Genomic DNA, 17,627 nt, shown 5'->3' with positions numbered 1-17,627 from the left:
CACCGCGCAATCACCGGAAATATAAACCCCTCACACCGCGCAATCACCAGAAATATAACCCCCCCACACCGCGCAATCACCGGAAATATAAAACCCCTCACACCGCGCAATCACCAGAAATATAAAACCCCTCACACCGCGCAATCACCAGAAATATAAAACCCCTCACACCGCGGAATCACCGGAAATATAAACCCCCCCCCCACATTGTGCAATCACCGGAAATATAAACCCCTCCACACCACGCAATCACCGGAAATATAAAACCCCTCACACCGCGCAGTCACCGGAAATATAAACTCCTCACACCGCGCAATCACCGGAAATATAAACCCCCTCACACCTCGCAATCACCGGAAATATAAAACACTCACACCGCGCAATCACCGGAAATATAAACCCCCCCACACCGCGCAATCACCAGAAATATAAAACCCCTCACACCGCGCAATCACCGGAAATATAAACCCCTCACACCCCGCAATCACAGGAAATATAAAACCCCTCACACCGCACAATCACCGGAAATATAAACCCCCCCCCCCACACCGCGCAATCACCGGAAATATAAACCCCCTCACACCGCGCAATCACCGGAAATATAAACCCCTCACACCGCGCAATCTCCGGAAATATAAAACCCCTCACACCGCGCAATCACCGGAAATATAAACCCCCTCACACCGCGCAATCACCGGAAATATAAACCCCTCACACCGCGCAATCACCGGAAATATAAACCCCTCACACCGCGCAATCACCGGAAATATAAACCCCTCACACCGCGCAATCACCGGAAATATAAACCCCCCACACCGCGCAATCACCGGAAATATAAAACCCCACACACCGCGCAATCACCGGAAATATAAAACCCCTCACACCGCGCAATCACCGGAAATATAAACCCCTCACACCGCGCAATCACCAGAAATATAACCCCCCCACACCGCGCAATCACCGGAAATATAAAACCCCTCACACCGCGCAATCACCAGAAATATAAAACCCCTCACACCGCGCAATCACCAGAAATATAAAACCCCTCACACCGCGGAATCACCGGAAATATAAAACCCCCCCACACCGCGCAATCACCGGAAATATAAACCCCCCACACCGCGCAATCACCGGAAATATAAACCCCTCACACCGCGCAATCACCGGAAATATAAACCCCCCCACACCGCGCAATCACCGGAAATATAAACCCCTCACACCGCGCAATCACCAGAAATATCAACCCCCCCCACACCGCGCAATCACCGGAAATATAAACCCCCCCACACCGCGCAATCACCGGAAATATAACCCCCCCACACCGCGCAATCACCGGAAATATAAAACCCCTCACACCACGCAATCACCAGAAATATAAAACCCCTCACACCGCGCAATCACCGGAAATATAAACCCCCCTCACACCGCACAATCACCGGAAATATAAACCCCCCCACAGCGCGCAATCACCAGAAATATAAACCCCCTCACACCGCGCAATCACCGGAAATATAAAACCCCCCCCCCCACACCGCGCAATCACCAGAAATATAAACCCCCTCACACCGCGCAATCACCGGAAATATAAAACCCCCCCCACACCGCGCAATCACCGGAAATATAAAACCCCTCACACCGCGCAATCACCAGAAATATAAAACCTCTCACACCGCGCAATCACCGGAAATATAAACCCCTCACACCGCACAATCACCGGAAATATAAAACCCCTCACACCGCGCAATCACCGGAAATATAAACCCATCACACCACGCAATCACCGGAAATATAAACTCCTCACACCGCGCAATCACCGGAAATATAAACCCCTCACACCGCGCAATCACCGGAAATATAAACCCCTCACATCGCGCAATCACCGGAAATATAAACCCCTCACACCGCGCAATCACCGGAAATATAAAACCCCTCACACCGCGCAATCACCGGAAATATAAAACCCCTCACACCGCGCAATCACTGGAAATATAAAACACCTCACACCGTGCAATCACCGGAAATATAAACCCCCCACACCGCGCAATCACCGGAAATATAAACCCCCCCCCACACCGCGCAATCACCGGAAATATAAACCCCTCACACCGCGCAATCACCGGAAATATAAACCCCCCCACACCACGCAATCACCGGAAATACAAACCCCCCACACCGCGCAATCACCGGAAATATAAACCCCCCCCCACACCACGCAATCACCGGAAATACAAACCCCCCACACCGCGCAATCACCGGAAATATAAACCCCTCACACCGCGCAATCACCGGAAATACAAACCCCCCACACCGCGCAATCACCGGAAATATAAACCCCTCACACCGCGAAATCCCTGGAAATATAAAACCCCCCACACCGCGCAATCACCGGAAATATAAACCCCTCACACCGCGCAATCACCGGAAATATAAAACCCCTCACACCGCGCAACCACCGGAAATATAAACCCCCCCCACACGGCGCAATCACCGGAAATATAAACCCCTCACACTGCGCAATCACCGGAAATATAAACCCCTCACACCGCGCAATCACCGGAAATATAAACCCCTCACACCGCGCAATCACCGGAAATATTAACCCCCCCCCACACCGCGCAATCACCGGAAATGTAAAACCCCCCACACCGCGCAATCACCGGAAATATAAACCCCTCACACCGCGCAATCACCGGAAATATAAACCCCCCCCACACCGCGCAATCACCGGGAATATAAAACCCCCTCACACCGCGCAATCACCGGAAATATAAACCCCTCACACCGCGCAATCACCGGAAATATAAAACCCCACACACCGCGCAATCACCGGAAATATAAAACCCCCCACAACGCGCAATCACCGGAAATATAAAACCCCTCACACCGCGCAATCACCGGAAATATAAAACCCCTCACACCGCGCAATCACCGGAAATATCAAACCCCTCACACCGCGCAATCACCGGAAATATAAAACCCCCACACTGTGCAATCACCGGAAATATAAAACCCCTCACACCGCGCAATCACCGGAAATATAAACCCCCTCACACCGCGCAATCACCGTAAATATAAACCCCTCACACCGCGCAATCACCGGAAATATAAACCCCTCACACAGCACAATAACCGGAAATATAAAACCCCTCACACCGCGCAATCACCGGAAATATAAACCCCTCACACCGCGCAATCACCGGAAATATAAAACCCCCACACCGAGCAATCTCCGGAAATATAAAACCCCTCACACCGCGCAATTACCGGAAATATAAAACCCCTCACACCACGCAATCTCCGGAAATATAAACCCCCCCACAGCGCGCAATCACCGTAAATATAAACCCCTCCACACCGCGCAATCACCGGAAATATAAAACCCCTCACACCGCACAATCACCGGAAATATAAACCCCTCACACCGCGCAATCATCGGAAATATAAAACCCCTCACACCGCGCAATCACCGGAAATATAAACCCCCCACACCGCGCAATCACCGGAAATATAAACCCCTCACACCGCGCAATCACCGGAAATATAAAACCCCTCACACCGCGCAATCACCGGAGATATAAACCCCTCACACCGCGCAATCACCGGAAATATAAAACCCCTCACACCGCGCAATCACCGGAAATATAAAACCCCACACACCGCGCAATCACCGGAAATATAAACCCCCTCCCACCGCGCAGTCACCGGAAATATAAAACCCCCCACACCGCGCAATCACCGGAAATATAAAACCCCACACACCGCGCAATCACCGGAAATATAAACCCCCTCCCACCGCGCAGTCAGCGGAAATATAAAACCCCCCACACCGCGCAATCACCGGAAATATAAACCCCCTCACATCGCGCAATCACCGGAAATATAAAACCCCTCACACCGGGCAATCACCGGAAATATAAAACCCCTCTCACCGGAAATATAAAACCCCTCACACCGGGCAATCACCGGAAATATAAATCCCTCATACCGCGCAATCACCGGAAATATAAAAACCCCCACACCACGCAATCTCCGGAAATATAAAACCCCCCACACCTCGCAATCAGCGGAAATATAAAACCCCTCACACCGCGCAATCACCGGAAATATAAAACCCCCCACACCTCGCAATCAGCGGAAATATAAAACCCCTCACACCGCGCAATCACTGGAAATATAAAACCCCTCACACCGGGCAATCACCGGAAATATAAACCCCTGATACCGCGCAATCTCCGGAAATATAAAACCCCCCACATAGCACAATCTCCGGAAATATAAAACCCCCCACACCTCGCAATCACCGGAAATATTAACCCCCTCACACCGCACAATCACCGGAAATATAAAACCCCTCACACCGCGCAATCACCGGAAGTATAAACCCCTCACACCGCGCAATCACCGGAAATATAAAACCCCTCACACCGCGCAATCACCGGAAATATAAAACCTCCCCACACCACGCAATCACCGGAAATATAAAACCCCTCACACCGCGCAATCACCGGAAATATTAACCCCCTCACACCGCGCAATCACCGGAAATATAAACCCCTCACACCGCGCAATTACCGGAAATATAAACCCCTTACACCGCGAAATAACCGGAAATATAAAGCCCCTCACACCGCGCAATCACCAGAAATATAAACCCCTCACACCACGCAATCTCCGGAAATATAAACCCCTCCACACCACGCAATCACCGGAAATATAAACCCCTCCACACCGCGCAATCACCGGAAATATAAAACCCCTCACACCGCGCAATCACCGGAAATATAAACCCCTCACACCGCATAATCACCGGAAATATAAAACCCCTCACACCGCGCAATCACCGGAAATATAAACCCCTCACACCACGCAATCTCCGGAAATATAAACCCCCCACACCGCGCAATCACCGGAAATATAATCCCCTCCACACCGCGCAATCACCAGAAATATAAAACCCCTCACACCGCGCAATCACCGGAAATATAAAACCCCTCACACCGCGCAATCACCGGAAATATAAAACCCCTCACACCGCGCAATCACCGGAAATATAAACCCCTCACACCGCGCAATCACCGGAAATATAAAACCCCTCACTCCGCGCAATCACCGGAAATATAAAACCTCTCACACCGCGCAATCACCGGAAATATAAACCCCTCACACCACGCAATCTCCGGAAATATAAACCCCCCCCCCCACACCGTGCAATCACCGGAAATATAAACCCCTCCACACCACGCAATCACCGGAAATATAAAACCCCTCACACCGCGCAGTCACCGGGAATATAAACTCCTCACACCGCGCAATCACCGGAAATATAAACCCCCTCACACCTCGCAATCACCGGAAATATAAAACACTCACACCGCGCAATCACCGAATATATAAACCCCCCCCACACCGCGCAATCACCGGAAATATAAAACCCCTCACACCGCGCAATCACCGGAAATATAAACCCCTCACACCCCGCAATCACAGGAAATATAAAACCCCTCACACCGCACAATCACCGGAAATATAAACCCCCCCCCCACACCGCGCAATCGCCGGAAATATAAAACCCCTCACACCGCGCAATCACCAGAAATATAAAACCCCTCACACCGCGCAATCACCGGAAATATAAACCCCTCACACGGCGCAATCACCGGAAATATAAAACCCCTCACACCGCGCAATCACCGGAAATATAAACCCCTCACACTGCGCAATCACCGGAAATATAAAACCCCTCACACCGCGCAATCACCGGAAATATAAACCCCCCCACAGCGCGCAATCACCGGAAATATAAACCCCTCACACCGCGCAATCACCTGAAATATAAAACCCCTCACACTGCGCAATCACCGGAAATATAAACCCCTCACACCGCGCAATCACCAGAAATATAAAACCCTCACACCGCGCAATCACCGGAAATATAAACCCCTCACACCGCGCAATCACCGGAAATATAAACCCCTCACACCCCGCAATCACAGGAAATATAAAACCCCTCACACCGCACAATCACCGGAAATATAAACCCCCCCCACACCGCGCAATCGCCGGAAATATAAAACCCCTCACACCGCGCAATCACCAGAAATATAAAACCCCTCACACCGCGCAATCACCGGAAATATAAACCCCTCACACGGCGCAATCACCGGAAATATAAAACCCCTCACACCGCGCAATCACCGGAAATATAAACCCCTCACACTGCGCAATCACCGGAAATATAAAACCCCTCACACCGCGCAATCACCGGAAATATAAACCCCCCCACAGCGCGCAATCACCGGAAATATAAACCCCTCACACCGCGCAATCACCGGAAATATAAAACCCCACACACCGCGCAATCACCGGAAATATAAACCCCCTCCCACCGCGCAGTCACCGGAAATATAAAACCCCCCACACCGCGCAATCACCGGAAATATAAACCCCCTCACATCGCGCAATCACCGGAAATATAAAACCCCTCACACCAGGCAATCACCGGAAATATAAAACCCCTCACACCGGGCAATCACCGGAAATATAAATCCCTCATACCGCGCAATCACCGGAAATATAAAAACCCCCACACCGCGCAATCTCCGGAAATATAAAACCCCCCACACCTCGCAATCAGCGGAAATATAAAACCCCTCACACCGCGCAATCACTGGAAATATAAAACCCCTCACACCGGGCAATCACCGGAAATATAAACCCCTGATACCGCGCAATCTCCGGAAATATAAAACCCCCCACACCTCACAATCACCGGAAATATTAACCCCCTCACACCGCACAATCACCGGAAATATAAAACCCCTCACACCGCGCAATCACCGGAAGTATAAACCCCTCACACCGCGCAATCACCGGAAATATAAAACCCCCCCACACCACGCAATCACCGGAAATATAATCCCCCACACCGCGCAATCACCGGAAATATAAACCCCTCACACCGCGCAATCACCGTATATATAAAACCCCTCACACCGCGCAATCACTGGAAATATAAAACCCCTCACACCGCGCATTCACCGGAAATATAAAACCCCTCACACCGGAAATATAAAACCCCTCACACCGCGCAATCACCGGAAATATAAACCCCTCACACCGCGCAATCACCGGAAATATAAAACCCCTCACAACGCGCAATCACCGGAAATATAAAACCCCTCACACCGCGCAATCACCGGAAATATTAACCCCCTCACACCGCGCAATCACCGGAAATATAAACCCCTCACACCGCGCAATTACCGGAAATATAAACCCCTTACACCGCGAAATAACCGGAAATATAAAGCCCCTCACACCGCGCAATCACCAGAAATATAAACCCCTCACACCACGCAATCTCCGGAAATATAAACCCCCCCACACCACGCAATCACCGGAAATATAAACCCCTCCACACCGCGCAATCACCGGAAATATAAAACCCCTCACACCGCGCAATCACCGGAAATATAAACCCCTCACACCGCATAATCACCGGAAATATAAAACCCCTCACACCGCGCAATCACCGGAAATATAAACCCCTCACACCACGCAATCTCCGGAAATATAAACCCCCCACACCGCGCAATCACCGTAAATATAATCCCCTCCACACCGCGCAATCACCAGAAATATAAAACCCCTCACACCGCGCAATCACCGGAAATATAAAACCCCTCACACCGCGCAATCACCGGAAATATAAAACCCCTCACACCGCGCAATCACCGGAAATATAAACCTCTCACACCGCGCAATCACCGGAAATATAAAACCCCTCACACCGCGCAATCACCGGATATATAAAACCTCTCACACCGCGCAATCACCGGAAATATAAACCCCTCACACCACGCAATCTCCGGAAATATAAACCCCCCCCACACCGTGCAATCACCGGAAATATAAACCCCTCCACACCACGCAATCACCGGAAATATAAAACCCCTCACACCGCGCAGTCACCGGAAATATAAACTCCTCACACCGCGCAATCACCGGAAATATAAACCCCCTCACACCTCGCAATCACCGGAAATATAAAACACTCACACCGCGCAATCACCGAATATATAAACCCCCCCCCACACCGCGCAATCACCGGAAATATAAAACCCCTCACACCGCGCAATCACCGGAAATATAAACCCCTCACACCCCGCAATCACATGAAATATAAAACCCCTCACACCGCACAATCACCGGAAATATAAACCCCCCCCCCACACCGCGCAATCGCCGGAAATATAAACCCCCCACACCGCGCAATCACCGGAAATATAAAACCCTCCCACACCGCGCTATCACCGGAAATATAAAACCCCTCACACCGCGCAATCACCGGAAATATAAAACCCCTCACACCGCGCAATCACAGGAAATATAAAACCCCTCACACCGCGCAATCACCGGAAATATAAAACCCCTCACACCGCGCAATCACCGGAAATATAAAACCCCTCACACCGCGCAATCACCGGAAATATAAAACCCCTCACACCGCGCAATCACCGGAAATATAAACCCCTCACACCGCGCAATCACCGGAAATATAAAACCCCTCACACCGCGCAATCACCGGAAATATAAAACCTCTCACACCGCGCAATCACCGGAAATATAAACCCCTCACACCAAGCAATCTCCGGAAATATAAACCCCCCCCCCACATTGTGCAATCACCGGAAATATAAACCCCTCCACACCACGCAATCACCGGAAATATAAAACCCCTCACACCGCGCAGTCACCGGAAATATAAACTCCTCACACCGCGCAATCACCGGAAATATAAACCCCCTCACACCTCGCAATCACCGGAAATATAAAACACTCACACCGCGCAATCACCGGAAATATAAACCCCCCCACACCGCGCAATCACCAGAAATATAAAACCCCTCACACCGCGCAATCACCGGAAATATAAACCCCTCACACCCCGCAATCACAGGAAATATAAAACCCCTCACACCGCACAATCACCGGAAATATAGACCCCCCCCCCCACACCGCGCAATCACCGGAAATATAAACCCCCTCACACCGCGCAATCACCGGAAATATAAACCCCTCACACGGCGCAATCTCCGGAAATATAAAACCCCTCACACCGCGCAATCACCGGAAATATAAACCCCCTCACACCGCGCAATCACCGGAAATATAAACCCCTCACACCGCGCAATCACCGGAAATATAAACCCCTCACACCGCGCAATCACCGGAAATATAAACCCCTCACACCGCGCAATCACCGGAAATATAAACCCCCCACACCGCGCAATCACCGGAAATATAAAACCCCACACACCGCGCAATCACCGGAAATATAAAACCCCTCACACCGCGCAATCACCGGAAATATAAACCCCTCACACCGCGCAATCACCGGAAATATAACCCCCCCACACCGCGCAATCACCGGAAATATAAAACCCCTCACACCGCGCAATCACCAGAAATATAAAACCCCTCACACCGCGGAATCACCGGAAATATAAAACCCCCCCACACCGCGCAATCACCGGAAATATAAACCCCCCACACCGCGCAATCACCGGAAATATAAACCCCTCACACCGCGCAATCACCGGAAATATAAACCCCCCCACACCGCGCAATCACCGGAAATATAAACCCCTCACACCGCGCAATCACCAGAAATATAAACCCCCCCCACACCGCGCAATCACCGGAAATATAAACCCCCCCACACCGCGCAATCACCGGAAATATAACCCCCCCACACCGCGCAATCACCGGAAATATAAAACCCCTCACACCACGCAATCACCAGAAATATAAAACCCCTCACACCGCGCAATCACCGGAAATATAAACCCCCCTCACACCGCACAATCACCGGAAATATAAACCCCCCCACAGCGCGCAATCACCAGAAATATAAACCCCCTCACACCGCGCAATCACCGGAAATATAAACCCCCCCCCCCACACCGCGCAATCACCAGAAATATAAACCCCCTCACACCGCGCAATCACCGGAAATATAAAACCCCCCCCACACCGCGCAATCACCGGAAATATAAAACCCCTCACACCGCGCAATCACCAGAAATATAAAACCTCTCACACCGCGCAATCACCGGAAATATAAACCCCTCACACCGCACAATCACCGGAAATATAAAACCCCTCACACCGCGCAATCACCGGAAATATAAACCCATCACACCACGCAATCACCGGAAATATAAACTCCTCACACCGCGCAATCACCGGAAATATAAACCCCTCACACCGCGCAATCACCGGAAATATAAACCCCTCACATCGCGCAATCACCGGAAATATAAACCCCTCACACCGCGCAATCACCGGAAATATAAAACCCCTCACACCGCGCAATCACCGGAAATATAAAACCCCTCACACCGCGCAATCACTGGAAATATAAAACACCTCACACCGTGCAATCACCGGAAATATAAACCCCCCACACCGCGCAATCACCGGAAATATAAACCCCCCCCCCACACCGCGCAATCACCGGAAATATAAACCCCTCACACCGCGCAATCACCGGAAATATAAACCCCCCCACACCACGCAATCACCGGAAATACAAACCCCCCACACCGCGCAATCACCGGAAATATAAACCCCCCCCACACCACGCAATCACCGGAAATACAAACCCCCCACACCGCGCAATCACCGGAAATATAAACCCCTCACACCGCGCAATCACCGGAAATACAAACCCCCCACACCGCGCAATCACCGGAAATATAAACCCCTCACACCGCGAAATCCCTGGAAATATAAAACCCCCCACACCGCGCAATCACCGGAAATATAAACCCCTCACACCGCGCAATCACCGGAAATATAAAACCCCTCACACCGCGCAACCACCGGAAATATAAACCCCCCCCCCCCCCCCCACACGGCGCAATCACCGGAAATATAAACCCCTCACACTGCGCAATCACCGGAAATATAAACCCCTCACACCGCGCAATCACCGGAAATATAAAGCCCTCACACCGCGCAATCACCGGAAATATTAACCCCCCCCACACCGCGCAATCACCGGAAATGTAAAACCCCCCACACCGCGCAATCACCGGAAATATAAACCCCTCACACCGCGCAATCACCGGAAATATAAACCCCCCCCACACCGCGCAATCACCGGGAATATAAAACCCCCTCACACCGCGCAATCACCGGAAATATAAACCCCTCACACCGCGCAATCACCGGAAATATAAAACCCCACACACCGCGCAATCACCGGAAATATAAAACCCCCCACAACGCGCAATCACCGGAAATATAAAACCCCTCACACCGCGCAATCACCGGAAATATAAAACCCCTCACACCGCGCAATCACCGGAAATATCAAACCCCTCACACCGCGCAATCACCGGAAATATAAAACCCCCACACTGTGCAATCACCGGAAATATAAAACCCCTCACACCGCGCAATCACCGGAAATATAAACCCCCTCACACCGCGCAATCACCGTAAATATAAACCCCTCACACCGCGCAATCACCGGAAATATAAACCCCTCACACAGCACAATAACCGGAAATATAAAACCCCTCACACCGCGCAATCACCGGAAATATAAACCCCTCACACCGCGCAATCACCGGAAATATAAAACCCCCACACCGAGCAATCTCCGGAAATATAAAACCCCTCACACCGCGCAATTACCGGAAATATAAAACCCCTCACACCACGCAATCTCCGGAAATATAAACCCCCCCACAGCGCGCAATCACCGTAAATATAAACCCCTCCACACCGCGCAATCACCGGAAATATAAAACCCCTCACACCGCACAATCACCGGAAATATAAACCCCTCACACCGCGCAATCATCGGAAATATAAAACCCCTCACACCGCGCAATCACCGGAAATATAAACCCCCCACACCGCGCAATCACCGGAGATATAAACCCCTCACACCGCGCAATCACCGGAAATATAAAACCCCTCACACCGCGCAATCACCGGAAATATAAAACCCCACACACCGCGCAATCACCGGAAATATAAACCCCCTCCCACCGCGCAGTCACCGGAAATATAAAACCCCCCACACCGCGCAATCACCGGAAATATAAACCCCCTCACATCGCGCAATCACCGGAAATATAAAACCCCTCACACCGGGCAATCACCGGAAATATAAAACCCCTCACACCGGGCAATCACCGGAAATATAAATCCCTCATACCGCGCAATCACCGGAAATATAAAAACCCCCACACCGCGCAATCTCCGGAAATATAAAACCCCCCACACCTCGCAATCAGCAGAAATATAAAACCCCTCACACCACGCAATCACCGGAAATATAAAACCCCCCACACCGCGCAATCATCGGAAATATAACCCCCTCACACCGCGCAATCACCGGAAATATAAACCCCCTCACACCGCGCAATCACCGGAAATATAAACCCCTCACACCGCGCAACCACCGGAAATCTAAAACCCCTCACACCGCGCAATCACCGGAAATATAAACCCCTCACACCGCGCAATCACCGGAAATATAAACCCCTCACACCGCGCAATCACCGGAAATATAAACCCCTCACACCGCGCAATCACCGGAAATCTAAACCCCTCACACAGCGCAATCACCGGAAATATAAAATCTTCACACCGCGCAATCACCGGAAATATAACACCTCACACCGCGCAATCATCGGAAATATGAAACCCCTCACACCGCGCAATCACCGGAAATATAAACATTTTACATATATCCTGATGTACCCCGCACAGATTACATATACCCTGATGTACTCCTCACATATTACATATACCCTGATGTACTCCTCACAGATTACATATACCCTGATGTACTCCTCACATCTTACATATATCCTGATGTACTCCTCACAGATTACATATACCCTGATGTACTCCTCACATCTTACATATACCGTGATGTACTCCTCACATATTACATATACCCTGATGTACTCCTCACATATTACATATATCCTGATGTACTCCTCACAGATTACATATACCCTGATGTACTCCTCACAGATTACATATACCCTGATGTACTCCGCACAGATTACATATACCCTGATGTACTCCTCACAGATTACATATACCCTGATGTACTCCTCACATCTTACATATACCCTGATGTACTCCTCACAGATTACATATACCCTGATGTACTCCTCACAGATTACATATACCCTGATTTACTCCTCACAGATTACATATACCCTGATGTACTCCGTACAGATTACATATACCCTGATGTACTCCTCACAGCTTACATATACCCTGATGTACTCCTCACATATTACATATACCCTGATGTACTCCTCACATATTACATATACCCTGATGTACTCCTCACATATTACATATACCCTGATGTACTCCTCACAGATTACATATACCCTGATGTACTCCTCACAGCTTACATATATCCTGATGTACTCCTCACATATTACATATACCCTGATGTACTCCTCACATATTACATATACACTGATGTACTCCTCACATATTACATATACCCTGATGTACTCCTCACATATTACATATACCCTGATGTACTCCTCACAGATTACATATACCCTGATGTACTCCTCACATATTACATATACCCTGATGTACTCCTCACAGATTACATATACCCTGATGTACTCCTCACATATTACATATACCCTGATGTACTCCTCACAGATTACATATACCCTGATGTACTCCGCACAGATTACATATACCCTGATGTACTCCTCACAGATTACATATACCCTGATGTACTCCTCACATATTACATATACCCTGATGTACTCCGCACAGATTACATATACCCTGATGTACTCCTCACAGATTACATATATCCTGATGTACTCCTCACAGATTACATATACCCTGATGTACTCCTCACATATTACATATACCCTGATGTACTCCTCACAGATTACATATACCCTGATGTACTCCTTGTTATCATTTCTTTCTTTTTGAATATAAAGAAATTTTGAGCTAAAACAACTTTTTATTTCCACTGCTCAATTCTAATACAATCGATGTAACACCTGTGGGGTCAAAATGCTCACTGCGGCCCTAAATGCTCACCCTGAGGGGTGTAGAATCCAAAATGGGGTCATTTGGGGAGGGTCTCCATACCTCCCAACAGTCCCAGATTCCAGGTGGTGTCCCGATCGGCCGCTGGCATGTCCCGGTGTCAACTACATCTACGTTCTCAGGACACAGACCAGGGCCAGCGTCCACACATGGTCGAACCGGGCAAATGCCGGAGCCCCCTGCTCTTATACGAGGGTCCACTCAGCTGACGGGTGCTTTATGCTGCCCAGCTCAATCTCACTTTGCACAAACTGGGGGTCTTTCATATTTGTTCTCCCGTTTCTGCCGCCGCGTGAGTTGCTCCGCAAAGAGTCCAGTAAGTCACATGGCACACTAGGGCCACATATGTCATATCACTAAACACTGCAGAATCGGGGTAATAAATATTGAGCTGTGATTCTCTGTTATCATCTGCTGTGTTAGTGAAATAAAGGAATAAAATGATATCTGCAGAATAAGAGAAACATTCGGACATTTCACCCCCACTTTTTATGGGGGGGGGGGGGTAATATATTGTCCCTTGTTGGCATTACTTTATCTGTCCTTCTGTTTTATGTCGTTAGAAAATGTATAAATTTACCAGCAATTGTTTATATTTTCAAGAAAAATTCCAAAAAGCCTCCAGACAGATACAGAGTGATATATTCTGCAGATTATTACACCACTGACCTCTCTACAGATCTGCAGAACATTGCTCCTCTACTGACAGATACAGAGTGATATATTCTGCAGATTATTACACCACTGACCTCTCTAGAGATCTGCAGAACATTGCTCTGTCCTCTACTGACAGATACATAGTGATATATTCTGCAGATTATTACACCACTGACCTCTCTACAGATCTGCAGAACATTGCTCTGTCCTCTCCACCTCCTGACAGATACATAGTGATATATTCTGCAGATTATTACACCACTGTCCTCTCTAGAGATCTGCAGAACATTGCTCTGTCCTCTACTGACAGATACATAGTGATATATTCTGCAGATTATTACACCACTGACCTCTCCAGATATCTGCAGAACATTGCTCTGTCCTCTACTGACAGATACATAGTGATATATTCTGCAGATTATTACACCACTGTCCTCTCTATAGATCTGCAGAACATTGCTCTGTCCTCTACTGACAGATACAGAGTGATATATTCTGCAGATTATTACACCACTGACCTCTCTACAGATCTGCAGAACATTGCTCTGTCCTCTACTGACAGATACAGAGTGATATATTCTGCAGATTATTACACCACTGACCTCTCTACAGATCTGCAGAACATTGCTCTGTCCTCTCCACCTCCTGACAGATACATAGTGATATATTCTGCAGAGTATTACACCTATAACCTTCGGACCCCCATAGAACACAGGTTCCCTGGATAAATTCCCCAATCTAGAAATGAAAACACTAAAAATGGTAAAAATAAATCTGTTTATTATAGAATCTGGTAGAATTTCTGTGCGGTTTTCTGTGGCCCCGGCCCTTTAACATGCGATGATCGGTGAGATGAAGAGGGGGAGGGTCCTTCTTCACCCGTGGATATGGCCGCCAGTCCACCCTTACACAGCTCGATCCTGGATCAGAAGAAACCGGAAACTTTTTTCATATTTTTCAAAGTCGGATCCTAGAAAAGGAAAAAATACAAATAAGCAAAAAAAATCACAAAACCTTCACCACAAGGAGAAGATGAAGACGAGCGGAAGACGTCAGACTTACCGGATCTCACGTCTGCTCATCACTGGAGGAGTCTTCATGGGAATTTCTGATGGTTTAGGTGGTAAAGACCACGATGTTGGGGTGACAACTGCAAAACAAATCAGAAATTCAGTGTCCAGGCGGCTGTAGAAGAGTCGTGAGGTGAGAAGATCATCAGTGGACGGCACTTACCTCACCTAAAGATGGTAAATGGGCCCCGAGCGGCAGATGGAAATAAGATGGCCGCTATCTCTCCCGGGGGTTGGGGGCCCTGATGGTAAATGGGCCCCAAGTGGCAGATGTTACTAAAATGGCCACTTTCTCTTTCGGGGGTTGGAGGCCCTGATGTTAAACGTAGCCCCCGAAAGGTCATCCATCTCCACATCAGGAGCTGGAAATTGGCGTCCGCCAACCTCCATCTTCCCATCCTCCATCTCCACGTCCTCTGGAAACTGGCGTCCGCCAGCCTCCATCTTCTCATCCTCCTCCTCCATCTCCACGTCCTCTGGAAACTGGCGTCCGCCAACCTCCATCTTCTCATCCTCCTCCTCCATCTCCACGTCCTCCGGAAATTGGCGTCCGCCAACCTCCATCTTCTCTACAACACTCATCATTGGAAACATCACCATCCTCCTCTTCTTCATATGAGACACGTCCATGATGAGAGCCAGCAAGAGAAACTGACACCGCGGTCAATGTGTGACCCCAATTTATAAACTTGATGATGTCACAACCTGAGGGCCATTATGTGCAAACGGAACACATGCAGATCACAGGCCCCGCCCTTCACATGACATCACGCTCAGATTCTCTAGAGGACGTCACGCTCAGAGAAATAGAATCTGCCCACATTCTAGATGACATCACAAGAAGCGTATCCCAGTGAACCATTACAACAGAGCGGCCATTTATAACGTAATATGGTAGAAGAATACAGACAGTCGGGGGTTTTAAATAAAACATTGTTACACCGTTCACTGTGTGAGTCAAATAATGCCATGTTGTAATAGTTCCGGACTTTTACCGATGCAGCGATACCAGTTTTGTTATTATTTTTACATTGTGCTTGGGGAATAATGGGAAATGTTTCTTTTTTTTACACCCATTTTATTAGTTCCCCTAGGGGACTTGAACCAGTGATCATTAGATCGCTGGTACAATACACTGCAATACATGGATGAGTTACGGAAACAGCGTAACTCGCTGAGCTACGCTGTTTCCGGAACTCCCATAGTAGTGAATGTCAGTTATAGAAGCAGCGTAGCATGCTACTCTGTAGCCGTAACTACTATTCAGTTCTATGGGAGTTGCGGAAACTGCGTAGCTCAGAGAGTTACGCTGTTTGCGTAACTCGAACATGTAACCAGGAAGTGAAGTGGCCGGAAGACAGCGGAGCCGGGTAAGATGGAATGGGGCTTAGGGGGTCCCGTTCTAGAGATATTACACCTGTGGATATGTCATAAATGTCCTTCGTAGGAAAACCAATATAAATGCAGCGGTCGCTATTGACCGCAGTATTTAACTAGTTAAACAGCGCCATCTCTGTTCCTAGCCGGTAGTGCAGCGTGTCAGAAGCTGACACCTGCAGTGTATGGGGCAGGCTCAGCGCGTGAGCCCGCTCCATACATTATCCCCTCCCCGCCTGATGATGTGCTGGCACATCAGGTCGGGAAGGGGTTAAGTAAGGAGCGGTCAGGGGGCCCGGCACTGCCGACTAGAACACGCAGGGACTTGTTAGCAAGATTTATTCTTGCTAAAAACTGCGCCTTATAGTCCGAAAAATACTTTATATATATATA

The 17,627-nt window shown here is 49.0% G+C and overlaps 2 protein-coding genes and 1 long non-coding RNA gene across 5 annotated transcripts in view; 2 read left to right on the top strand and 1 right to left on the bottom strand.

The window, feature by feature from the left end:
- Positions 1-17,627, top strand: part of LOC142669034 (gastrula zinc finger protein XlCGF66.1-like) — a 351,749-nt gene that overhangs the window by 142,375 nt on the left and 191,747 nt on the right. The window lies entirely within an intron of this gene.
- Positions 1-17,627, top strand: part of LOC142669036 (uncharacterized) — a 168,462-nt gene that overhangs the window by 24,419 nt on the left and 126,416 nt on the right. The gene's annotated exons all lie outside the window — the stretch shown is intronic.
- LOC142669033 (uncharacterized) overlaps positions 15,569-17,627 on the bottom strand; it is a 45,113-nt gene continuing 43,054 nt past the window's right edge. For both annotated transcript variants that reach the window (XM_075847090.1, XM_075847091.1), the window contains 2 exons: positions 15,850-15,937; positions 15,569-15,757 (listed from right to left, as the gene is read on the bottom strand). In XM_075847090.1, coding sequence (XP_075703205.1) covers positions 15,745-15,757; positions 15,850-15,937 — 101 coding nt within the window. In that variant the 3' untranslated portion in view covers positions 15,569-15,744. The remainder of the gene's footprint in view (positions 15,758-15,849; positions 15,938-17,627) is intronic.

Source organism: Rhinoderma darwinii (genome assembly GCF_050947455.1).
Source record: "Rhinoderma darwinii isolate aRhiDar2 chromosome 1 unlocalized genomic scaffold, aRhiDar2.hap1 SUPER_1_unloc_12, whole genome shotgun sequence".
NCBI lineage: Eukaryota > Metazoa > Chordata > Amphibia > Anura > Rhinodermatidae > Rhinoderma > Rhinoderma darwinii.
The sequence above is the reverse complement of the archived record's forward strand: the minus strand, read 5'-3'. Positions and strand labels throughout refer to the sequence as shown.